A 26,054-nucleotide genomic window follows, 5' to 3' on the forward strand; every position below is an offset into this window, starting at 1 on the left:
AGTGGCTCAAGTTCTGGGGCTATGCTTCTTTTACACTGGTTTTAAAGTACTCCTAATCTCCAAGTTTTGGATCCTAATTTTTAGGAGCTAGATCTTAAAGTGAAACTTCTTATACAGAATCAAGAATATGATTATATTTAAAAGGCATTGCTTGGCAGGTGATATTATTTATAATGAAAATATCAGATGGGTTGTTTTTAGGTGGATTTTTTTCCTAGTAATTATATGGGCCAAGTCTAGATGACAAATAAAAATTATTAGCTTTTTCCATTCAGAGCAAGCCCTTTATGGACCGTGACTTTTTTTGTTAGGTGTTGAGCAAAAAGGACATGAATTATCTTGCTGATTTGGTGTCACTTTCCATCCAAACAGCTGTCACATTGCCAGTTTCAACAACCAGAAACAAATTTAATGTCTCAAATAATCTTTTAATGTATCTTTTTTATTATTTTGTTTGCATGAAGCATGAACACTTATTTTATTGAATAAAATATGCTTGCAGGAAAATACATTGACATATTTTATTACAAATTTGTAAAGATAAATATTCACATTTTACTGCTTTTGCTAATTTTATGTACTTTAGAGTTTTACAGAAAATATTTAATGAGAAATAATAATGTAAGAAAATAGTATTTATATTATAGTTATGAAAAATTATTTGGCTATTACAATTTCTATGTTTAAATGAACTTCTCTGTACTACAGTAATTCTCACTTAAGAATGTTGATTGTCAAATTTCATTTAGATCAGTTGGCCTATACTTTATTTAAGAAATTCATTTATCTAAAGGGTTTTAAATCTGGAAATCTATAAAATATGGATTTATTAATCAAGGGATCAACTGAAACTTTAAGCAGTATGTTCCAATGAACTTTACATAACCCCTTGATACCAACAAAAGGATTAGTTATAAATTTTCCCAATTGGCTTCTTACTTTCATGTTTAGCCAGTGGTAACAGGGACAAAGCTGATGTACTAAAAAATCTCTCTTTAAAACTAATCCATAGACTCAGTTTGAAATCTCCTTTGGGAATTTCTTTCATTCACTAATGATTAATAGAGCTTCTTAAGTGGTAGAATATTCACCAAGAAGTTTTCACCAAAGGAAATATTGGTTCAACCCTTGATTAGGAGGAGCCCAGCTGGAAAAACTAATGTTGAGATCTCATGGTAGTCTTATACTTCATTTCCAGCATTTATCAACTGGTGATAGCACTTTCTAATATATTCATCACAAACTCTTAGAAGTCTGCTTTTAGAACTTGAGGCCAATCCACGTGCTGCTCTATTATGCAGTTCTGAGGATTGTTCTTTAAAAGTAAATAACATGGAGAAAACGTTTAAAATAAAACACCAACTCCAATCTCAATATCGATTACATAAATCACAAATTTCTAGATATTGTTATAGTCTCAAATACCCAAGCAAGCTAAATATATACATTCAAAAGAATTCCAAATGCTAAATCATTTGGGAACTTTTTATATAAAGGTGATGAACATAATATCGAAATATAACTTATGTAAAAATTCAAGCTCTGTTGATTCACATTGTCTAGAATTGTTCCCCAGACCTGAAATGTTGTATGTAATATTTATATAAGTATCTGTGTCCAAAATATAGTATTTCATGGTAAAGTCATTACTTTTTTCCTTGCTGATCTGGTATCAGTTTCCATCTGAAAAACTATTGTGTAGTAACAGCTGCAACAACTAGAAACAAACTTATAGTTCCATATTATCTTTGAATATATTTATTTTTATTGTGTTTGTTTTTGGGAGTATAAAATACTTGTTTTATTAAATAAAATATGCTTGTAGTAAAATATATTTATCTGTTCATTTTTCTGATGAAACAAATTCTTATATTAGATTATTTTGTTAAAATGGCTCTTCATTTTGTCATTAATTATTCTGCATAGAAGTCCAGTGTCTCTATGTATTTGAAATATACACACATTTTACATCAAGAGTATGAATATTCAGTATACATTTACATAAATATGCACCATTTTACATAAAGAGTATGAATGTGCCTTACGTGTGCACATTTCAAATAAGACACGTAAGGCACATTCATACTCTTTATGTAAAACAAACGTTCATTGCAGCACTACTCAGAATAGCAAAGACATGAAATCAATATAAATGACTATCAATGATAGATTGGTGGATAAAGAAACTTACCAGAAAGATGTGGAAGTAATATGACTAGACAAAGAAAATGTGGTACATATATACCATGGAATATATGCAGCCTTAAAGAAAGCAATGACATCATTTCTTTTGTGGGAACATGGATATAGCTGGAGGCTATTATCCTTAGCAATCTAAGGCAGAAACCAAATACTCCATGTTCTCACTTATAAGTGGGAGCTTATAATATTAAAATTATAAATGAACAATATTAACCAGTGAATAAATTATTGTAATATAACAGCCACCGTGCCACAATATTTCTTATTGTACTTAGCAAATTCTTCTGTTATTATTGATATATAAAGTATTGTAGAAGTTTGCAGCTAAGCTTTTTTTCTTGAACATTTAAAACAGTGTTCAAATTATTAGAAATGAAGGTTTTTCATTTAAGGTTCCAGTTTAAACAGGAGCATCTCTGGTTTCAGCATAACATGTGACAGTCTGTTTTCTTCCTAACGCAGTGGTTCTTATTCTTTAGTGTGCATAAAGAAGGCTATATTTTAAAATTACAGCTTACTCCAACCTATCAGCAGGGTTATTTCATACAATCAAAGACTGCATTTTTCCTTTCTTCTTTGTTTTATTTTAGGTTTGGGAGCATATGTGAAGAATTGTTACACGGGTAAACACATGTCATGGGGGTTTGTTGTACATATTATTTCCTCACCCAGGTATTAAGCCCAGTACCCAATAGTTATCTTTTCTGCTCCTCTCCCTCCTCCCACACTCCTGGCTCAAGTGGATCCCAGTGTCTGTTGTTTTCTTCTTTGCATTCATAAGTTCTTATCATTTAGCTCCCACTTATAATTGAGAACATGGAGTATTTGGTTTCTGCCTTAGATTGCTAAGGATAATAACCTCCAGCTTTATCCATGTTCCCACAAAAGAAATGATGTCATTGTTTTTTTAAGGCTGCATATATTCCATGGTATATATGCACCACATTTTCTTTGTCCAGTCATATTACTTCCTCATCTTTCTGGTAAGTTTCTTTATCCAATCTATCATTGATATTAATTTATATTGATTTCATGTCTTTGCTATTCTGAGTAGTGATGCAATGAACATTTGTGTGCATGTGGAAAGACTGCATTTTTCAAAACATCCCAGGTGCCATTGATACAGTAGTTCATGGACAGTCCTTTCAGAAAAACTGTTCTGCAGTGCTGGAGGCACACTGTAAGGATCTAGCCTTGAATTTCTGTATCAAGAGATTTAGAAAGTGAATAAGAATTAGTTTGTTAGACCTTGGGATTATCAAGGTAGCAACCTGAGTATTTTTTTGCTTTGATGACGTCTCCTCATTCACCCAGAATGAGATCTGAAAGGCGGCTACTCAAAAGGGTCTCACAGGTGTTATTGCATTTGCACTGGCACTGTGGATCCAGGATCACTTTTCCTGGTCAAAAGTATGGAAGTTTCAACAGCTTACTGTTACTATTTAGCTAGAAATTATTATACTATAGGAGAAGAAAAAGTCTGCTTTATATAACTCCTAAAATATACAACTTAAAAAAATAAAATCTGCTTTATTAATTTTCCTTGTAAGAAATATCTGTTTCAAAGACTGGAACATGACATTAGCAGACCTCCTTCTTTCACATTCATTCAGTCAGGTCCACTCTAGAGATCAAGGTGTCAGACAAAAATCTGGTTGACATCCAAAGAATTAGAATAAACTGTTGGTTATTCTCATGGGCTATTTCCAGCAAGTTGTTGAAGCTTTACGTTTAGTCTTCAAATTTAGGAAATTGAATCTTGAAAAATATCCAGCAACAGAATCAGAGTGTCATCTTTTGATGCTGGTTGAAGAGATGCATTCTTTACTGCCAGTACCCTTTATCTAATCACATCTTTAAAACATCATTATTTCATACCTGACATTTTATGATCATAACCAAATAAGTTATTTTGATATTGCAGTCATGCCTGTAAAAAAACTTGCATGAATACTTTTATAAAGATTTAGAATACAATGTAGCTTCATTAGTAATAAACAAGTTGGTAAGGTGGAATATGGATAGCTGATTTTCTTGTTTATTTTTGATTATTAATCATTTTATTTTCAGAAAGTAACTTTTCTTTGTTTTGAAGAGAGCCCTGGCCAAAGATTATCCCTGATGATTATTGCTGACTATCTTATAACCCCTGTGATGAATAGCTGTTATCTTAATATATCATTTTGCCTTTGAACCATGTCTTAAAATTAATACAACCAGAAACACAATGTATGTTATTTATGTATTCCTGGTGAATATGATAGTTTATTATTTGGTAAACACTGGTAGCTTCAAGACTACTAAGCAAATTCAAAATATATGGACTCATATTTTCTTACGCTGATCAAACTATTTATTAGTAAAGCATCAAGATTTTTATCTGCTTCATAATATTGTATCTGATATTACCTTGAAGAAGCAAATCCAATTGTTTTTCTCTTCCATTATTTAAATATTGATAAAAAAAGTTTTGGTTTCCTTTCAGGGGAGGTAGCAGAGTGGGAGTTTGGAGCTGTTTCTATTCTCAGTACATGAAAAACTCTAGTGTTTTTTTTCTTTTATTGAGGAAAATGTATTTATCTCTTCTGATTATTTTTTATTGAATATTACTACCCAAACTACCAAGACTATAACTATACACAGAGATACATATTTACTTTTGTTGTTCCTAGGCATTTTTGTTTTCATAGACAACTTCTTTTGTAATATATATACACATGCTAAAATTATATTTCACAACTGTTTGTATAAATGTTATTACATCTCAGACTATACAGTTTAGGTAGAGATCTGCCTGAAGTTTTATTTCTTAAATCGTAACATCTTAATAATCTCACCTTGTCATTCTTCATTTAATGTTTAGAAACTATTAGTTTCTTTTTTTAATTAATAAAATTTATTTTAGATTAGTCATCGGTAGTAGCAAAACTGAGCAGAAAGTACAAAGTTCCCACATACCTCCTTGCTGTATATGCACAACGTTCCCTGCTATCAACATTCTGCACCAGAGAGGTGTATTTGTTACCGTCAGTGAATCTATGTCGACATTGTCACTCAACGTCCATAGTTTACATTAGGGTTGACTCTTGGTGTTTTATATTCTATAGATTTTGACAAATGTATAATTACATGTACCCACTGTTGTAGTATGATAAACTATACTTTCACTGCTCTAACATCTGTGCTTTGCCTATTGATCTCTGCCTCCCACCAACCCATGACAACAGTGATCTGTCTAAATAGTTTTGCCTTTTCTACAATATCATTAAATTGGAATAATATAGTATATGCATTTTTATATGACTTCTTTCACTTAATAATATACACTTAACTTTTCTCCACTTCTTTTCATGGCTTCATAGTTCATTTCCCTTTAACACCGAATAATATTCTATTTTCCATTTGTATCACAGTTTATTTTATTGTCTGTTCACCTACTGAATGACATCTTGGTTGCTTCCAAGTTTCAGCAGTTATGAAGAAAGCTACTATAAACATCTGTTTACAGACTTTTATGTGAATGTATGTTTTCAGTTCATTTAAATAAATGCCAAGGAATGTTATTTCTGGGTCATTTGGTAAGATTTAATTAGTTTTATAGGAAATTGTCAAATTTTCTTCCAAAGTAGCTATACCGTTTTACATTCCCACCAGCAATGAATGTGAATTTCTCTTGCTCTGTATCTTCACCAGCATTTGTCAGCATTTCTGGATTTGAGTCATTTTAACAAGTATATATTGGTATCACATTGTCTCATAGTTATTTTAATTTTCAATATTGTAATGAATATCATGTTGCACATCTCCTTATATGCTGGCTTGTCATCTGTATATCTTCTTTAGTAAGGTGTCTGTTGAGATCTGTGGCCCATTTGTAAATTAGTTTGCGTATTTTCTGATTATCGACTGTTGTTCTTTGATAGATTGTAGGACAGTTCTTAATCAGATGTGCCTTTGGGAATGTTTTCTCAAGTCTGTAGGTTGTCTTCTCATTCCCTTGAGATTGTTTTCCATATAGTAGAAAATTTAATTTTAATGAAATCGAAAGGTATATTTCTTTCCTTGATTATATATTTAGTGATTTTTGAACCCTCCTTCCTGCACACTGACACACAGTTTGCTTTTTCTCTAAAAAGTAATCACCATACCGAAGGTCTTCTATATTTTCTTTTGTTATATTCTAGGAGTTTTAATATTCTATATTTTACATTTAGGTATTTGACTTGATTCCTTTTGAGTTAATATTTTGTGAAAGGTGTAGTTTGTCTAGCTTCATGCTTACTTATGTAGATGTTGAGTTGTTCCAGCGCCATTTGTTGAAAAGAATGTCTTTGCTCTATTGTACTGCCATTGCTCCTTTGTCAAAGATCAGTTAGCTATATTTGTGTGGGTCTATTTCTGGGTGTTCTATTCTGTTCCATTGATCTGACTATTCTTTCACCAATACTATACTGTATTTATTACTATTGCTTCATAGTTAGTCTTGAAGTCAGTTAGTGTCAGTCTTCTAACTATTGTTTTCCTTTAATATTGAGTTGGCTATTTTGGCTCTTTGCCTTCTATATAAATTTTAGAAACACTTTGTTCATATCCACATAATACCTTGCTGGTTGGCTATTTTGGCTCTTTTGCCTCTCTATATAAACTTTAGAAACACTTTGTTGATATCCACAAAATGCCTTGCTAGAATTTTGACTGGGGGTAAGTTTAATCTATAGATCAATATGGGAATAACTTACATCTTGACAATATTGGGTCTTCCTATCCATGAACTCCCCATTTGGACATCTCTTAATTTATTTAGTTCCTCTTTTATATCTCTCATCAGAGGTTTATAGTTTCCTCATAGGAACTGTTGGTTTTAACTAAGGGATTAACTTTATTGACGTTCACTTTGCTTCTGTAACCATCAGCAGCCTGGTGAAAAGAGACCTACAGTCTCCTTGAGAAGGGTTATGGCTATAGTATTTCTAAATGGCTGAGCTTGATGGAAAGCTCTTGCTGTCTGACATGGCTTTTTCACAGTATTAGTCTTTTTTGTTTGGTTGGTTTTTTGGTTTTGTTTGTTTGTTTGTTTGTTTTTAAGATGGAGTCTCACCCTGTTGCCAGGCTGGAGTTTAGTGGTGTGATCTCAGCTCACTGCAACATTCACCTTCTTGGTTCAAGTGATTCTCCTGTCTCAGCCTCCTGAGTAGCTGGGACTACAGGTGCACACCATCAAAAATTGATATAGACTTTTGCACATACTTTGAAGATTTTTACCATTATAATCCTTGGCAAGATTTAGGATAAAATATAATTTTAAATGTTTCAGATCATAATACAGAGGGTAATATCCTACCTCTCTTGTTTCAGTCTAACTCTTACTATATTTTATTAAGAGAAACAGTCAGAATTTACCTCTATTTCTGAAATAAAAGTCAGCTTTTAGTAAGTTCATTTTTGTTATCTTCTGTTTAAAAGTGTATCTAATATTATTATACTTTTCATAATGCATCTTTTTACACTCCAAATTTCAGCCTGAATTTCCAAGTTTCAATCTTTCATTTGTGTTTTAGAAGAAAATGGTTAAAGAACTAACTCGTAAAACTTGCTTCATATATGACATGATACCATGCTTTTTAAATAAATGTAACTCTATCATTTTCTCTACAGTCACATTTTTGAGTTATATATCCTATGCCTGTGTTATTTAGATGATCAGCAGATGGTTATTTAGACCTATACTCTCCTTATCAAGATCAGGATTATTAACTTTTTTGCTGTTTTCAATAGGTATTCTTTGCTTAAAGTGTTACCTGCTCTAAGAATGCTTAATGGCAATACACTAAACTCTGATTCAGAAAGACACACTGAAGAACACAACCAACTGGAATCAGCAGGTTTCCTGGTCCTTTGTCAGTCTCAGATTCGAGAATTCAACTTGCTAACAGAAAATTATAAAACTAGAAAAGGGTAAGATTGTGATCTTCCCATTGTTATATTTAAAATCAATAATGTAATTTATAAATACAATTTTTTAAGTATTCTGATTAATATAATTATACTTTTTGGATTAGAACAGTGTGTTTAGGGGATATTCTATATTTGAAAAACTTTGGGCATCATATTTTATTCTTGAAATATATTAATATGTATTTTGAACATGACTTCAAATATTTAAATGCTACAATATTTGATAAAGTAAATGAAAGTTTGTGGATATTGTCAAGACAAGAAGCAGAAATTCAATTATTTAGTCATAATTTTATTCAGCAATTATTGTGGACAAGACTATTTATCCCCAAATAATTCACAAATTAGCATAAGAGAAAATTGGGTAAACAGCTAGAATAGAGTGAGGCAAGTTTTACAACACACATTAATTATATATTAAAATACCATGCATATACTTTGGCATTAAGGTAGTAGGGGAGCACAGTCCAGAAGAGCAGAAGTTGACAGTAATCAGAATCAAATTTTGAAGAAAGAAAACTTCCTGTTCCCCACCTCAAATTCTGAATGCATTATAATTATCTTTCTATAACTGTATTTTAAAATTTGCATTGTGTCAGAAAATGTAAATTGTAAAGGAAAATGATTCTGTATTGTTTCACTTACAATGACTCTCCATTGTAACTGGAAAAATAACATGCACTTCCAAATGTCTTAACTTTCATACTAAATGATATTGTTAAACTATTGCTATTGATACTTTTATACATGCTTGTCTTATGTAAAGGTTGGTTTCCTGTTTGAATATTTTTGAACATAGTCTATTCAGATGAAAAACAAGTCTTACATTGTTAAAAATAATTTCAATTATAAGTAATGTTTAATGTAACAAATACTAAGATTGTTTATGTTTGTCTTTATGGAAATCTAAAATAATATTTACTTGTATTTGTGTGGTAACATACAATTTTGTATGTAAGGGTGATCCTTGACATTGTCTTGAAATCTAAATTTCAACATGAGATTTTAAATGTAGTCCTTTGGACTATTTATTTCATTGCAACTTAAGTTTTATTTTAGCATTGAAAATGGAAAGACTATATGAAGAAAGAAAATTCTTATTTTATAATATGTAAAATAGGCTATATTTTATGTTTCATGCATAAGTGGTGGTGAGTTCAATAAGTAATTATAAACATTTGATATCCTAATATCAAAAGTTTTTTTGCATTATTCACCAACAAAATGAATGAAATACAAAATATAAAACATGTATTAGATGAGCCTATGCCAATGTCTCAATTACCTTTGTGAATGTAGGAACTATCAAATTGCCTCTGTATGTTTGTAAATAATTGTAACTTTCATTTTGTTTGATATGATTGACATTTTATTTTTTATATACTGTATTTTTTCAGAGAAAAATTAAGGCAACTTATGGCAATATATTAAATATAGATGGAAAATATAAGTTAGAAATAAGCAAAATTTTTTAAACATAACACAAAAATAAAAGAAGATAAAATGTAGCCAAGAATGACTACTACAAAAATGTAGCCAACATTCACACAAATGCAAAGTCCTTTACATTTGTTATTGAGAACTTCAAATCTGGCCAACATTAAAACTTGATTAATTATACAAGTTATAAAATTCAAAAGCCAGAAATCCAATAATTATTCAAGAGAATTTTAGCCATTTATGTCTTAAAGTACTTGAATTCTCTTTGCAATGGATTATTATTTTTCCAAAGATAAATGGGAATAAAAACTTTCCCATAATATAAGTTCTTTGTTTAAAAGTCCAATACAAATATTTTGCATGGCAAAAGTCAATGTAGAAAGCACTTTAAACTTTATTTCATAAATAACTTCTCCAAATTTAGTCAGCCATGATTTCTCATGTTTACGGTAGTAAAAGCATGAATTTTTCTCATTCATTTGTACCAAAAATACCTAGAATAAAAATGGTCCTGAAATTTCCAGACATTTTGTCTGGACTGATGGATCTAAATTAACTAAGCAAATGTTTTCAAATTTTATTATAATTGAGATCAATTTTTATATAAACAACTAGAAATACTCTATAATGAATGTTATAGTGAAGTTTAATATTCATTTGAGGCCATACAGTGAAATTTTCAAAACCTGTATAAGTTTTAATATTTGCTGATATAATTCTTAGTAAATGTTTTTATCATTTATTTGTTAGGGATGCATTTACCTTGGATACTGCAGAAAATCTCTGTCATTATTTTAAAAAATTGATGATACTTAGTACTGAATACCGACATGCACATGAACGTGGGGATGTAAATATCACCAAGAAAGATGAATCAGAAGCCCAGAAAAGTCATTTGGCCCCTACAGATGGTAATAGCACACTGCAAAATGGAGTCTTCTACTTTTGTGCACCTGAACATAATCCAGACTCATCAGATACTCCTGAGAAATGGATGGACTCTGGCTCCAGCCACTCCCTGTTAAGCAACTCCTCCACATGTGAAAATATGGAAGGAAGACATCAGGAAAAATTAGTGTGTCAGAAGAGAGAAGACAGCAAGGCAAGCAGTATTCCCACTAAAATAATCCCATTTAAGGAAGTAGTAATGACAAATTCTCTGCTGAGGAATCACCAAAATATTGAGCCTAGGGAAAAAATGTAAGATATATAAATAATTTTTTCTTTTATAGATATATATTTACCACATTGGATGGATGGTGTTAGTCAATGGTATCAAATAATTTGCTGAAGGATTTAAATTACTATCATGTTTTTTACTGATTCCATTAATTATATTTTCAGGTGATCCACAAATCATTAATTACAGAGCAGATTAATTTGATTAAATTCTAGTTTAATTTCCATTAGTATTTAAGTAAATGTGAATTTTTTTTTACCTTCTAATTCCTAAATCATGTATTTTAAGGAGAAATAAAATAACCATCCTCTAAAAATAATAAAAACAGTATTTTCTAAGTAATAAGTAATTTCATTTTCTAAAAATACACCTTTGTACATGCCACTTATTTGCTCATTGATTTAGTAAATATTTAATGAGCATCTTTGCAAGTATTTGAATATATGTGCTATTATTTTTGGCATTAATAGATCCAGAAGGTAGAGCAATATTCTCCATGATTAATCAAGGAAACCCATTATAACCATTAAATAATTCTAGAAAGCTAATCGCTAATTATTTGTTAAACCAGCAAAGATTAGCTTACTTTGGCCTGTCAATTTATTCTTGTTCTTTTTACTTTTGGCCTCAGAGTCAAGCTAAGAAAAGAAAAATTTCTCAGATTTAGCTTCTCCTATAAGTGACTGGTGCTGAGTAGGACAGATGTCAGAATATCACAGTAGCTAGCTAATTTTGCTTTTCCCACTCTTCTGTTTTTCGAAAGTTATCAGGGGAAAGTGTAATTTTTTTTCGTGAAAGCTAGGTTAATTAATTTGATATGCTGAAACTTATATTTCCTAATGTAAATTTTTAATATTTATCGAAAGTGGCTTTAATATTTTCTGATTTATGTTTTATTAATTTATTTAATTGATTGCCTTTGCCCCAAACACTTCAAATGTTGCCTATTGAAATTTCATATAAACAATATTTTGAACTTCTTAATCCTAAATAAAATAGCCAAATGATGACAATAAGTAAGGGTGAAGAACTGAAAATATAGATAAACTAAAGATGCAAAGAATAACGGGGAAAAAATGTATATCCACTTGCTGAATCTTAACATTCAGTGATTCAGGAGATTCACTGTCAATTGTATGAGTTTCCTAATTGTTATTTACATGTGCTCTTATTCCACTGACACTTTTGACATTATCATTTTTGCCAGAATGGTGATGAGGATGATGTTTTTCTCAACCTGGAGTACCCCCTACATTTAGGAAACCATAAAGTCAGCTTCTTTCCCTGCTTTCAATGTAGTGAAAAGTAGTCCATGTTAGTGTCACTGAAGAAAATAGCCTGCATCTACCTTTTGTTTTTGTTTTCCCTGTGGAATTTTGATGCTATTAGGCTGAGGAATTCATGCAATCAATGGCTTTACAAGAAATTACAATTACAGTCAGTGAAACTTATATGTCTATAAAGAAATACAAGATACTATCTCAGGTTTTATGTGTTTTCCCATAAGCCTTTTAATTTTGCTAGTTACATATTGCAAATGTGTTTTCTAATTCTTTTTTTTTTGTCACTTAAAATGCCCATTTAAATGCTTTTGAAATCCCCTAATCGATTTTTGTTCAAAAGATGAAGTAATGAATGAATTATTAAATGAATAAATGTGAATTATATCTATATCAAAATTTACAAAGTTCTGTTTACTGTAGGAGGAGGAGGAAATGATTTTTGTAACATGAATATTTTTTTAAAGTATTGGACATTCAAGTAGTTTATCTCAGACCATATATTTTACCCATTAACTTCAATATTCTGCTCATAGTAAAACAGACTGAAACCTTCTACTGACTTTACATAAAATGGTAATGATGATAATAACAATGATGATGATAGTAATATGGATAATAAGGCAAAACAGCAATAGAAAATGGCTTTATAATTCCTTTCTAACTTTCCAGAAACGTATTACTATGAGGAAAAAAAAAAATGTATGGTCATGTGTAGCAGAGTTCATCACTTCATTCCACTTTGCCTTAAACTAAATTGTATGAGGAATGAAGAAATTTCATTGGATTTGGCAATTATAAAATTATTGAAAATGATTTCAAGGGAACATTGGGAAATGAAGATAGGCCAAGAATTACTTCTCCTCTTTTTAAGCCAAAGTCAGGAATTTGAAAAGAGATTAAGACGGAATAGTCAGGACTTTGACAACACTCTTTACATTGATAATATTTCTCTAATAATCTGTGTTGGGAAAGGAAAACATTTCCGATTAGTAAGAGTTAAATTACTAAATGCACTGAAAATATACTTTTATAATCAATGTACATTTTAATTCAAATTTTGCTAATGTAAAACACATAGCTTTGATTCATTCAGTGCCTGAAATTGGCAAATAGATGTGGACCTGAAAATGTTAAGTATTTATTACTGAGTCTCTAAGAGTGTAATTTAACTACTTGTGTGTGGGCAGAGAAGAAAGTGAAGCTCCTAAGCACCTGATAGGGTGCTTTCTCTTATAATAAAGGAAGCCTCCTTCCCCTTACACTCCAAGGTTACGTCTCCACAATGAATAGAATTTTACCCTCTATTGCCAAGTCAACACTAGCTCCTATATTTGTCCTCTCTCTTCTGCCTCATCACTTTTTCCCCTTGTCTCTGGACAAATATCCCCAGAATGATACAAAAACTCTATAAATCTCCCTCCTTAAAAGAAACAAATGAAAATCCCTTTTACTCACATACCCAAATACTGGCCCATTTCTTTTCTTCAGATTGGAAGATTTTCTTACCATTTTTACTTCTATGACAATGATAAAAGAAGTGGTCTTATTTTTAAATAATACTTTATAAGTCCTTTGTTTAAAATATTGCTCATGAGGGCCTTTTTTTACAAGTGTGTATTTACAGATAATTTAAAATGTGTTTTGTTTTTCTCCTCCTAATAGTATGGCAGCTGTGGTAATCCAGTCATACTGGCGTGGTTACCTCATCCGCAGACAGATTCATTTCTCCACAAGGCTACATACTGCTGCAACAGAAAGCCTGCTAAATTCTTTCATCAAGAATCAGACTATTTTAAAGAAAGAAAAAAGAGAAAGTATTGTGAATATCCAAAAACAAAAACAGAGGGAGGAGGCTGCTATTCTTATTCAGGTTAACTTCAATCCTTGGTAACATAGTCACAAAAGATATATTAGTCATCTTTCATGGTTTATTCTGTATGAAATTCACCTCCAAATCTCAGTGATTACAGTTATGTAGATTTATTTCTTTTTGTCTTCTTATTGTACTTTAGGTTCTGGGGTACATGTGCAGATCATGCAGGATTTTTTTATAGGTACATACATGGTAAGGTGGTTTGCTGCCTCCATCCCCCCGTCACCTATATCTGGCATTTCTCCCTATATTATCTCTCCCTAACCTCCCAACCTTCCACTGTTTTTCTCCTAGCCCCCTCAGCAGACCCCAGTGTGTGATGCTCACCTCCCTGTGTTCATGTGTTCTCATTGTTCAACTACTGCCTATGAGTGAAAACATGTGGTATTTGATTTTCTGTTCTGTGTCAGTTTGCTGAGAATTATGGTTTCCAGATTCATCCATATCCCTGTAAAGGACGCAAACTCATTTTTTATGGCTGCATAGTATTCCATGGTGTATATATGCCACATTTTCCTTGTCCAGTCTATCATTGATGGGCATTTGGGTTGGTTCAATGTCTTTGCTATTATAAATAGTGCCTCAATGAACATACATGTGCATGTGTCTTTATAACAGAACGATTTATAATCCCTTGGGTATATACCTAGTAATGAGATTGTTGGGTCAAATGGAATTTCTATTTCTAGATGCTTGAGGAATTGCCACACTGTCTTCTTCCACAGTGGTTGAACTAATTTACACTCACACCAACAGTTTAAAAGTGTTTCCATTTCTCCATATCCTCTCCAGCATCTGTTGTCTCCAGATTTTTTGGTAGTTACCATTCTAACTGCCCCGAGGTGGTATCTCAATGTGGTTTTGATTTGCATTTCTCTAATGACCAGTGATGATGAGCATTTTTTTATATGTTTGTTGGCCCCCTATACGTCTTCTTTTGAAAAGTGTATGTCCATGTCCTTCACCCACTTTTGAATGGGTTTTTAAGTTTTTTCTTGTAAATGTGTTTTAGTTCTTTGTAGATTCTGGATATTAGCCCTTTGTCAGATGAGTAGATTACAAAATGTTTTTTTTATTCTATTGGTTGTCAGTTCACTCTCATGATTGTTTCTTTTGCTGTACAGAAGCTCTGGAGTTTAATTAGATCCTATTTGTTTATTTTGGCTTTTGTTGCCAATTCTTTTGGTGTTTTAGTCATGAGCCCTTGCCTATGCCTCTGTCTTGAATGGTTTTGCCTATGTTTACTCCTAGGGTTTTTATGGTGTTAGGTCTTATGTTTAAGTCTTTAATCCATCTGGAGTTAACTTTAGTGTATGGTGTCAGAAAGGGGTCCAGTTTCTGCTTTCTACATATGGGTAGCCAGTTTTCCCAATACCATTTATTAATCAGGGAATTCTTTCCCCATTGCTTGTTTTTGTCAAATTTGTCAAAGATCAGATGGTTGTAGATGTGTGGCATTGCCTCTGAGGCCTCTGTTCTGTTCCATTGGTCTGTATTTCTGTTTTGGTTCCAGTACCATGCTGTTTTGATTACTGTAGCCTTGTAGTATAGTTTGAAGTCAGGTAGCTTGATGCTTCCAGCTTTGTTCTTTTTACTTAGGATTTTCTTGAGTATGAATGCTCTCTTTGATACCATATGAAGTTTAAGGTAGTTTTCTCCAGTTCTGTGAAGAAGGTCACTGGTAGCTCGATGGGGATAGCATTAAATCTATAAATTACTTTGGGCAGTATGGCCATTTTCACAATATGATTATTCCTAACTGTGAACATGGAATGTTTTTCCATCTGTTTGTGTCCTCTCTTATTTCGTTGAGCAGTGATTTGTAGTTTCCTTGAAGAAGTCCTTTACATCCTTTGTTGTTTGGATATCTAGGTATTTTATTCTCTTTGTAGCAATTGTGAATGGCAGTTCATTATTGATTTGGCTCTCTTTCAGTCTGTTATTGGTGTATAGGAATGCTTGTGATTTTTGCACATTGATTTTGTATCGTGAGACTTTGCTGAAGGTGCTTTTCAGTTTCAGGAGGTTTTGGGCTGAGATGATGGGGTCTTCTAGATATACAATCATGTCGTCTGCAAATAGAGACAATTTGACTTCCTCCTTTCCTAATTGAATACCGTTTATTTCTTTTTCTTGCTGGATTGCTCTGGCTAGAACTTCTAATACTATATTAAATAGGAGTGGTGAAAAAGGGCATCCTTGTCTAGTGCCAGATTTCGAAGATAATCCTTCAGTTTTTGCCCATTCATTATGATATTGGCTGTGGGTTTGTTATACATAGCTTTTACTATTTTTGAGATACATTCCATCGATACATAGTTTATTGAGAGTTTTTAGCATAAAGCGCTGTTAAATTTTGTCGAAGGCCTTATTTGCATCTATTGAGATAATCATGTGGTTTTTGTCTTTGCTTTATGTGGTGGATTACGTTTATAGACTTGTGTATGTTGAACCAGCCTTGCACCCCGGGATGAAGTCTTGATCATGATGGATAAGCTTTTTGATATACTGTTGCAATCGGTTTGCCAGTATTTTATTGAAGATTTTTGCATCTATGTTCATCATGGATATTAGCCTGAAGTTTTCTTTTCTTGTTGAGTCTCTGTCGAGTTTTAGTATCAGGATGATGTTGGTCTCATAAAATGATTTGTGAAGGATTCCCTCTTTTTGGATTATTTGAAATAGTTTCAGAAGGAGTGGTACCAGCTCCTCTTTGTATATCTGGTAGAATTTAGCTGTGAACCCTTCTGGACCTAGACTTTTTTTGGTTGGTAGGCTCTTAATTGCTGCCTCGACTTCAGCCCTTGTTATTAGTCTATTCAGGGTTTCAGCTTCTTCCTGGTTTAGGCTTGGGAGGTTACAAGTGTCCAGGAATTTATCCACTTTTTCCAGGTTTACTAGTTTATATATGTAGAGTTGTTTGTAGTAATCTCGTATGGTAGTTTGTGTTTGTGTGGAATCAGTGGTGATATCCCCTTTATTGATTTTTATTGCATCTATTTGATTATTCTCTCTTTTCTCTGGCTAGTGGTCTAGTCTGTTGATCTTTTCAAAAAACCAGCTTCTGGATTTATTGATTTTTTGAAGGGTTTTTTTTTTTGTGTGTGTGTGTCTCTTTCCTTCGGTTATGTTCTGATCTTAGTTATTTCTTGTCTTCTGCTAGGTTTTGAGTTTTTTTGATTTTGCTCCTTAAGCTCTTTCAATTTTGACAATAGGGTGTTGTCACTTCTCATTTGGGCATTTAATGCTATAAATTTCCCTCTAGATACTACTTTAAATGTATCCCAGAGATTCTGGTACATTGTGTCTTCGTTCTGATTGGTTTTGAAGAACGTCTTTATTTCTGCCTTCATTTCATTGTTTATCCAGTCAACATTCAAAAGCAAGTTGTTCAGTTTCCATAAAGTTGTATGGTTCTGAGTTAGTTTCTTAATCCTGAGTTCTGATTTGATTGCACTGTGGTCCGAGAGAGTGCTTGTTATTATTTCCATTCTTTTAAATTTGCTGAGGAGTGATTTACTTCCAATTATGTGATCAGTTTTAGAGCAGGTGTGATATGGTGCTGAGAAGAATGTATGTTCTGTGGATTTGGGGTGGAGAGTTCTGTAGCTGTCTATTAGGTATGCTTGGTCCAGATTTGACTTCAAGTCCTGCATGTCCTTGTTAATTTTCTGTCTCGTTGTCTGTTTAATATTGACAGTGGAGTGTTAAAGTCTCCCACTATTATTGCGTGGGAGTCAAAGTCTCTTTGTAGGTCGTTAAGAACTTGCTTTATGTATCTGGGTGCTCCTGTACTGGGTGAGTATATATTTAGGATTGTGAGCTCTTCTTGTTGCATTGATCTTTTTACCATTATGTAATGGCCTTCTTTGTCTCTTTTGATCTTTGTCGGTTTAAAATCCATTTTGTCAGAGATGAGGATTGTAACTCCTGCTTTTTATTTTGCTCTCCATTTACTTGGTAAATCTTCCTCCATCCCTTTATTTTGAGCCTATGTGTCCTTGCATGTAAGATGGGTTTCCTGAATACAGCATACCAATGGGTCTTGGCCTTTTATCCAATTTCCCAGTCTGTGTCTTTTGATTGGGGCCTTTTGCCCATTTACATTTAAGGTTAATATTGTTATGTGTAAATTTGATCCTGCCATTTTGATGCTAGCTGGTTGTTTTGCCTGTTAGTTGATGCAGTTTCTTCATTGTGTTGGTGGTCTTTACCATTTGATATGTTTTTGGAGTGGCTGGTACTGGTTGTTCCTTTCCATATTTAATGCTACTTTCAGGACCTCTTGTAAGGCAGGCCTGGTAGTGACGAAATCTCTCAGCAATTGCTTGTCCATAAAGGATTTTTTTTTCTCCTTTGCTTATGAAGCTTAGTTTGGCTGGGTATGAAATTTTAGGTTGAAAGTTCTTTTCTTAAAGGATGTTGATATTGGTCCCCACTCTCTTCTTGACCAGGGACTTCTCTCAACTCTTAGATGCCACTGGTAGCACTTTACCACATGGTCCCACAGGCAGTTCACAAAGTATATTCCAAGACCAGGTTCTAAAATGAAGTTCATCTTGATCACACTCATTTTAAAAAAATTGTTTACTCATCAAATTTTTTTAGAAGCTATGGCTTCTCAGGAATTGTTCTAGGCTCAGGAAATAAAATGTAAAACCAACACGATGCCTACCTTCATGGATTTTATCTCCTGGTGGAGGATGCAATTATTAACTAAATAAAATAAGATCTGTAGAAATTCATCATATTGTACCTAATTTAAATGATAGTAATTAAACAAGATTTAGCAATTTCCTTTATTCATTCTGCAAATATTTCTTGCTACGAAAATCTTTCTAGCTTACATTCTGTTGGAACATGCAGGTAATAAATATGTTAGCTATGAGAAATACTGTGGGTAAAAATATAAAGCAGGAAAAGTGGGATAGGAGTATCAAAGGGAAGTTTATCATTTTAGTTAGGAGGGATATGTAAGATTAGGAAATGTGACATTGGAGAGAGACTTAGCCATTATATCTGTGGGAAGAATATTCCAGGCAAAGGAACATCAGATTCTAAGGCAATGGTTTAGTAGCCTACCCACAGTGTTTAAGAAGTAGCAAGAGGCTACTGTGACAAAACAGTGATGAAAAGAAGAGTAGGATTTATAAATCAAAGGTGTTATATGATATGGAAAGACATTGGTGGAATTTGAAGAGTAGATTGACATGGTCACATTTACTCTGTGTCACAGTTATACTGTCAGAGGGCGGAGGCAAAAGTGCAAAATCAGTTAGCAGCCTATTGCAGTAATCCAGGCAAGAGATAATATTGGCATGGGCCCAAGTATCAGCAGAGGAGGTGGTAAGAATATCACATTACAGAATATATGTTGATTTTATCTTGAGAGTAAATGCCTGAGAGATAGAGGAATCAGGGATGTCTCCAAGGTATTTAGGAAAAGGAACTGGAAGAATGGTCTTAAAATTAAGAAAAAGAGAAATTACCTTTCCTCTCAAGTTCCTGGCTCTTAATATTAAAGACATAATATTTCAAGAGAAATACCTCTGCTGAGTTGCTAATGAATGTATCCAGTATTTCTGTTTAATTAATTAGTTTATTCAGTACTCCTACTGAGAACAATGCACAGGCAAAGCTATTTTAGTTGCTTGCTAGGGGTGGGAGTGAGGAGACAGCAATTGATTCAAGGAAACTCTGAGAAAAAAATAGAAAGAAACTTCAGTTACTATCTCCAAATGTTATTTTGCTACCTAAGTAATGTAGATGCCATGCATCCAAACTCCCGCCTGTCATCACTGGACAAACAATACATTTTTCAGTATTGACAGGAAATAAAAATTCAACTTTTGCTTCCCTTCTCTCAACAAAGAGAAAATTCATTACTTTATCAAATAGTCTAGTTGTGGTCGATATCTCTGTTGTGAGTTCTTTGGTTGAGTTTATTTGAAACATAACAAAAAGAAGCATAATTCAGTATTTCTTTTTAACTTAATGTAAGTCTCTTTTGTGCATCGCAGTACTTCAAATCATTGAAGTGAACTCCATTTCCACATCTGCTGGTAACAATCATCTAGCTTCTTAAATGACTCATTGTAAAATATAAATTTTAGACTGCCTAAACATTCTAAGGGAGTAGAGCATGATATAGCAGAAAGAGCCTGGGCTTAAGAAGGATTGAAATGAAATATATTTTTTAACATACAATGTTAAATATCACATTATTTTCTTATTTGTTAAACTAAGTTAATAAAGTTATTGAAAGTAAAATGTCAATGAAATTGGGGGAAATATATTTATTGAGTGCATATTATGTGATTATCATATGCCTATCATCATGTTTAAATTTTCTAGTTTAATCTACATGGCAATCTGATATGATTTTTATATTTTTCTCTTTACAGATAATTTTGACCTCTCTTGAAAATATTGATAACAATCATAATTTGAGTTAGAATTTTGTAGGTTGGTAAAAAGAAAGATATATCAGAAAAAGTAGAAAAACAGTTTAGGTAATAAATCTACTACATACCACAGCATCTCCTGGACTCTCAAACCTACTGCACGTTTTCCTGGAATGAGATCTCAGTATGTATAAATGGAATCTGAAACCTGACACATAAGCAAGAGCAAATAAATTGTAATTCTTCTAAGGGAGTGACAATATCCTAATATTGTCACTTCTCCTATAGTGAGGTTGCCTTGCAGAAAGATAAAAAGGAGGATGTTGAAATAGATGGTGAGGTTTGATTGAAACAAATTTCTTCCAGGAAGAGAAAGTGGGACCATGAGTAGATGTAGTGGATATGTTTCAGGGTTTGAAAAAGGTAATTGAATTTTCAAGCCAGCCATGTTGGATGTGTAAAAGAGTAGAGTTATGGGGAACTAGTCTCTTTGACACTGCTCTCTCCCAGTCAGAAAGTAGGGTACGTAACTATACCTATTCATAGAAACCTGAGTTTCTCACAATTTTTTGGGAGGAAGGAGGCAACATTGAAAGGCTCAAGTATTTTTTTATCACAGGCTGGGAAAAGAAAATCTCTACTATACGGTATCAGATAAATCAGGCTATTAATAAGCATAACTAAGGACTGGGCCCACCACTTGTGAAAAGCTTGTAGATTCAAATACAGGAGTATCACTGAGTCACAGAGTGCCTGTCTGTATCTGCATCTTCCAACTCCTGCTCAGGACCACAGGCTCAAGACTGTTGGCAGCAGTAGAGGCTGCAGCACAGCTTCTGATTTGAGTAGTGCAAGACCAGTTGGCCACAGAATGGGAGTGCAGGAATGCATGGGAAATTTCAGTTGTAGGCCGCTGCGGAAATCTTGCTCTACTGTTTTAAGCAGAGCAAAGGTGTAAGAAAAACATTCAGGCTATTAATTTTGCCTGCTGATGATATCTTTAGGTTGGTGGCTCATAGGATCCATTATGCATGTATATTCAAAGGTTAAATACACAGGGGGAGGTTCTTAGGTTACCCTATTTAAAATAGCTTTCTCAATGCTCCCCATCTCTTGTGACTGTTATTTTTGTCCATAGCATTTATTTAGCATATAGTTTAGTTTCTTTATATATTTTATTTTCAGTCTCAGTCCTCTTTAAAATGGGAAGTCTATGCATAGAGGATTTTTTTTGTCTGTTTTAGTCTCTGCTATGTCATGTGTGCCTTGCATATAATAGATATTCAATAAATTTTGAAATCCATGCTACGTATTTACCCTCTTTGATTTGTATATGATAATCTCCATGGAAGAATACTGTTCTTTTGCATTTACATCAAGAATTATGATTATATCCTTAATCATTGGAAATTATAAATGACAACCAGCAAAAGGAGCTTGTAAAGTCACATGAAGCTTGATTTCTGACTTGATGTTAACTATACTGATTGTAAGAAAAAGAATAAGTGTACCATCTGTTACTTTCTAAACATTTAGTTATAAAGCACTTCAAACATACAGAGAACACCCAAAAGACCCCATATACCTACCTTCAACATGAGTTGAACTACAGGTCAATACTGATTTTTTTTAAACCAGCTCACATCTCTCTCCTCATCACTAGATTATTTGAAATAAAGTATTTCTTTATAAATGTTTTAGCATGAATTTCTTTAAGACCTATTGCTTTTAATAGAGTTGTAATACATTATCAACCTTAAAATTATAATTATTTTTCACTATCACCAAATATCATATCAGCATTCAAAATTCCTGTTCCATTTAATACACATTTGTTTACAGATTTTTCTTAATCAAAATACATCATCATCACTCAAAGTTTCATTTTATATGTTACTTACGTCTTTTATTGTATAGCAACTCCCTTCTTTTTCTTGCAATTTATGTATTGAAGTAGCAGGTCATTTGTTCTGTAGGGTTTTCCAATTTCTGAATTTTGCCAAATGCATCCTTATGACATCATTTAACATGTTTCTCATCTCCTTATTTTCTGTAAATCGATAGTAAGATCCAATGTTTGTTCTGATTAAGGTTTGATTTTTTTAGCAAGAATATTTTATAGGTAGTGGTTGTATTACAAAAGTGAGGTACATAGTATCTTGTTGCCTCTCTTTCAGGAATATTACTGGCCATTGATAAACATTGCCTAAATTAATTATTTTATTAATGGTTTTCACAATAGTGTTATATCTACTACTGTTTATTTATAAAGTATATAAATACAAAAAAACTTTATTCAGTTATCTTAAGGCATAGTTCATATTGAAAAGGTAGGTTAAATACTTGATATCAATAGTTTTTCTTTATTTAACAATGTTTAGATTAATGAGGTCACCTGCCATCCTCCAGAGCTCACCAAAATGAGTACTATGATAATTAACACAAATTTTAAAAATACATATTTAATTCCATTGCAGTTATTATTCTTATTGCTGCTTAAATGGTGGTCTTTTATATGGCCAGTGGTAGTCTCAAGTTCACTTTATGATATAATTAGTAGTCTTTAAAATTGTCCTTGCTTTATAATATGACACAATATTCTAGGTTCATTTGGCATAGATTTTTGCCCAAGCTTAGAATCAGTTATTTCTCTAAAGATCCTTTGTTCCTTTAATGGAAATGATATACAGAGCACCCCATGTGGATTTTAGGAATACTGGTTGCTACTAGCATGGTCATCATGCATATAATTTACTTTCAATGTACTTAGTTTGCAAATAGATATTTTTAGAAAATATATGCAATGGGTGCATATTGATATTTTAAAATTATATTTAGGGCTATAGAATTTTTACTTATTTAATTGTATATTTGCATCTCTTTTCTTCTATAGACAATCCTAGGTTTTACTGACATTGTCATAATTGCTTTTGTTCTCCTTGCTCTCCTGTGTGTGCATATGTATGTGTATGTGGGTTTGTACACACATACATATACAGTAGAAATAAAGGTGATACAAATGAGAAAAAAAATGTGGTACTCAGAGTATATGCTAATAAGTGAGTCAGCCATCATCACTTGCCTTTGGCATAGGCCCCCAGACAGGGAAGGGAGTGGGAAAGCTTTTAGTTGAAAAAGAGAAAGCTTCAGATATGCTCTATTGGAGGTGTTGGCATGGGGAAAGTAGGTGCGGGGGTGCGGGGGAGACTGGAAGAACAGTATCTTATGTGATTGGTTTGGGAAGCATGTTTGGCTTTCTCTGGTTGTTCCTGAGTTAGAAGTAGAGTTAAAAACAAGGAAGATGGGTCATTGATCAAGTATTGACCATTCTTGGCTAATTGCTGCAGAGATAGTGATTTAGACTCTTGGATTATTGGCTGCAGAGATTATGGTTTGGCTTTCTAGGCTGGCTGTTAACAAAGATTGTGGGTAACTGCTATTGTCATACATGGTTTTTCTTCTCTCTCTCTGTGTGTGTGTGTGTACATTTCAGAAGGAAAATATTATTATACTAACAATATGATTACCGAAAACCATTTTAAGATTTCTTTTGTGGCTGAATTTGTCTTTTGGGTATTTTTCACCTGGTTGTAGTCAAATAAATCTATTTTAAAGTCACTTTAAATAACTAGTTATTTCTTTCTATTTCGTATTTACTTTGTTTCATGATTCTCTTAAGCATGTGCATAGTTTGAAAGTCAAATCCAAGCAAGATGTATTTAGAGAAGTCTGGCTTCTATTGCTATATATTCTACCTCGTTTTATGCCTTCATAGGTAACCATTAATAAAATTAATTTTGTAATTTGAGCTTTTTAAAATGTGTATCTATACATATATACTTCAGTATATATGCTTATATAACATATATGTTTATATTTATACACAGTTTTCATAGATAAGCAGTAACATGAAAAACACTTATTTCTCCCATGGTTTTACGCAATATAATCTGAAGCTCATTCCCCAGCAGCCTAAATATATTCTTTATATTTATAAATACAAAGATATTCATTTTTTACAAACTATATTTTTCTTTGGAGTTACAGTTATGAAAGCGCATCCTACTCCAGGATTATTGAGTAATCTGAATGTGTTAAATTCTGTTCTTTTATGCTTAATTTATTTAAAAATGAAATTAGTTCATCGTTATAGGCCATAATATTCCCTGTGTAATATGGCCATTTATATATGTTGATGTTTTCCTAATTGTGCTTTAGTTTATTTTATACATAATCATCTGAAAATTATCAAAATTAGTTTTCCTTTGTGTCTCTTTCTTCTTAGTTTAGAATGGGTCCTGGAGGAATTGTAAGATAATTGATTGGTTGACCTACGTGTGCAGTTGAGGGAGTTTTAAAGATTCTTTTCTGCTTACTACAAAAAAAGTCTCCTGAGATTCAGAACTTTAGACACATGCCATCATTTAATTTATCTTTCAGTTGTAAGTGTCACATAAAGTTCAAAAAACAGATTATTGTGTCATTAAACTTAGGTCTAAGATGTTTTATCTTCCTAATGGGATAACACAGAGAATCTCTTTTGGAGTTTGATCTATAACCTTGTGTAACATACTTTACATTTTTGTTTAGGCAGTTTGGAAGGGCTTTATTTTGCGAAAGAAACTGACAACAGCTCTAGAAGCTATTAAGAATGATGAATCCGATGAAGAATACAGAGAAATAGATCTAGAGGATTTTGCATTTAATGAGGTAAGTACCAACTACAGTATATAAATATTTGTCTTAAAATAGTTTAGTGTACTATTTTGAAGCTAAACCAGTTTCTGAGGTGTTTATTTTGTTAACATTGTTACAGATCTTTTTCAAATAACACTTGAGAAAGTGTCCTACTACGTTTCCTAACGTCATCTTTATTTATCCTACATGCTTGTATAATGGGCAAAGGTGGCAGTAAAATATTTATAAGAGTGTCTTGGTGCCTGTCAACCATACTCTCCAGAGGTTAATACCTTATTTAACTACAATACAGTTACCAAAATTAGGGAATTAACATTGATGCAATATTATGATCTAATCAACCTTATCAAATTTGTAAGTTGTCCTACTAATGCTTTATATTTAGTCTGAGATCTCATCCAGAATAAATTGCATTTAGTTGTCATTTTTCCTTAGTCTCCTTTAAAATGGAACAGTTCTTCATCTTTTCACTGTATTTTACAAACTCAATACTTTAAACAATTACTGAAAACTTATTTTGTAGAATATCTCTGAATTTGTGTTTGTTATAATAGTTTCTTCTCATTGTATTCAGGTTATGTTTTTTTGGCAAGAATATAACAGAGGTGGTATTGCATTCTTCTCAATGTATCATTGGAAAGTAATAAAGTCTCTCAGGACATAAAATTATCCTAAACTGCATTTGGCTTAGCTACTCAGTTGTAGATGCACTGCCTTAAACCCTTTTTGTAAGTGGATGGGATATAAATTAATATAACTCATATAATATAAAACAGATATTTGTATGATATAATTACATCATTTAAAAACGCTTATCTTTTATGCTAGAAAAAAGTCTGTGTCAAACAAACATGAATCATATAAATTTCTCTTTATTATTCTGCATCTACCTATATGGTCATCATTTTTCCCCAAGTTCTGCTTATCTTTCTTAAAACCTGTCCATGAAGTTTATACTCTGACCATTGTAATCCCAGTAGTCTTACATAACAGATGTGTGAATGGGGTTCTAGTTAACT

General features: G+C 32.6%; 1 protein-coding gene across 15 annotated transcripts in view; it reads left to right on the plus strand.

The window, feature by feature from the left end:
* Positions 1 to 26,054, plus strand: part of LRRIQ1 (leucine rich repeats and IQ motif containing 1) — a 208,868-nt gene that overhangs the window by 70,474 nt on the left and 112,340 nt on the right. For 13 of the 15 annotated variants that reach the window (XR_004728920.3, XR_004728921.3, XM_035257158.3 and 10 more), the window contains 4 exons: positions 7,978 to 8,157; positions 10,348 to 10,797; positions 13,723 to 13,930; positions 24,928 to 25,047. Coding sequence is in view for 11 of the 15 variants with exons in the window: in XM_035257158.3 (XP_035113049.3) it covers positions 7,978 to 8,157; positions 10,348 to 10,797; positions 13,723 to 13,930; positions 24,928 to 25,047 (958 nt within the window). In the remaining 4 variants the exon portion in view is untranslated. Of the gene's footprint in view, positions 1 to 7,977; positions 8,158 to 10,347; positions 10,798 to 13,722; positions 13,931 to 24,622; positions 24,780 to 24,927; positions 25,048 to 26,054 lie in introns of those variants that run through there. The other 2 variants (XR_004728924.3, XR_013522365.1) reach the window with 2 other exon arrangements.

The sequence above is a fragment of the Callithrix jacchus genome, chromosome 9 (assembly GCF_049354715.1).
Source record: "Callithrix jacchus isolate 240 chromosome 9, calJac240_pri, whole genome shotgun sequence".
NCBI classification, from domain to species: domain Eukaryota; kingdom Metazoa; phylum Chordata; class Mammalia; order Primates; family Cebidae; genus Callithrix; species Callithrix jacchus.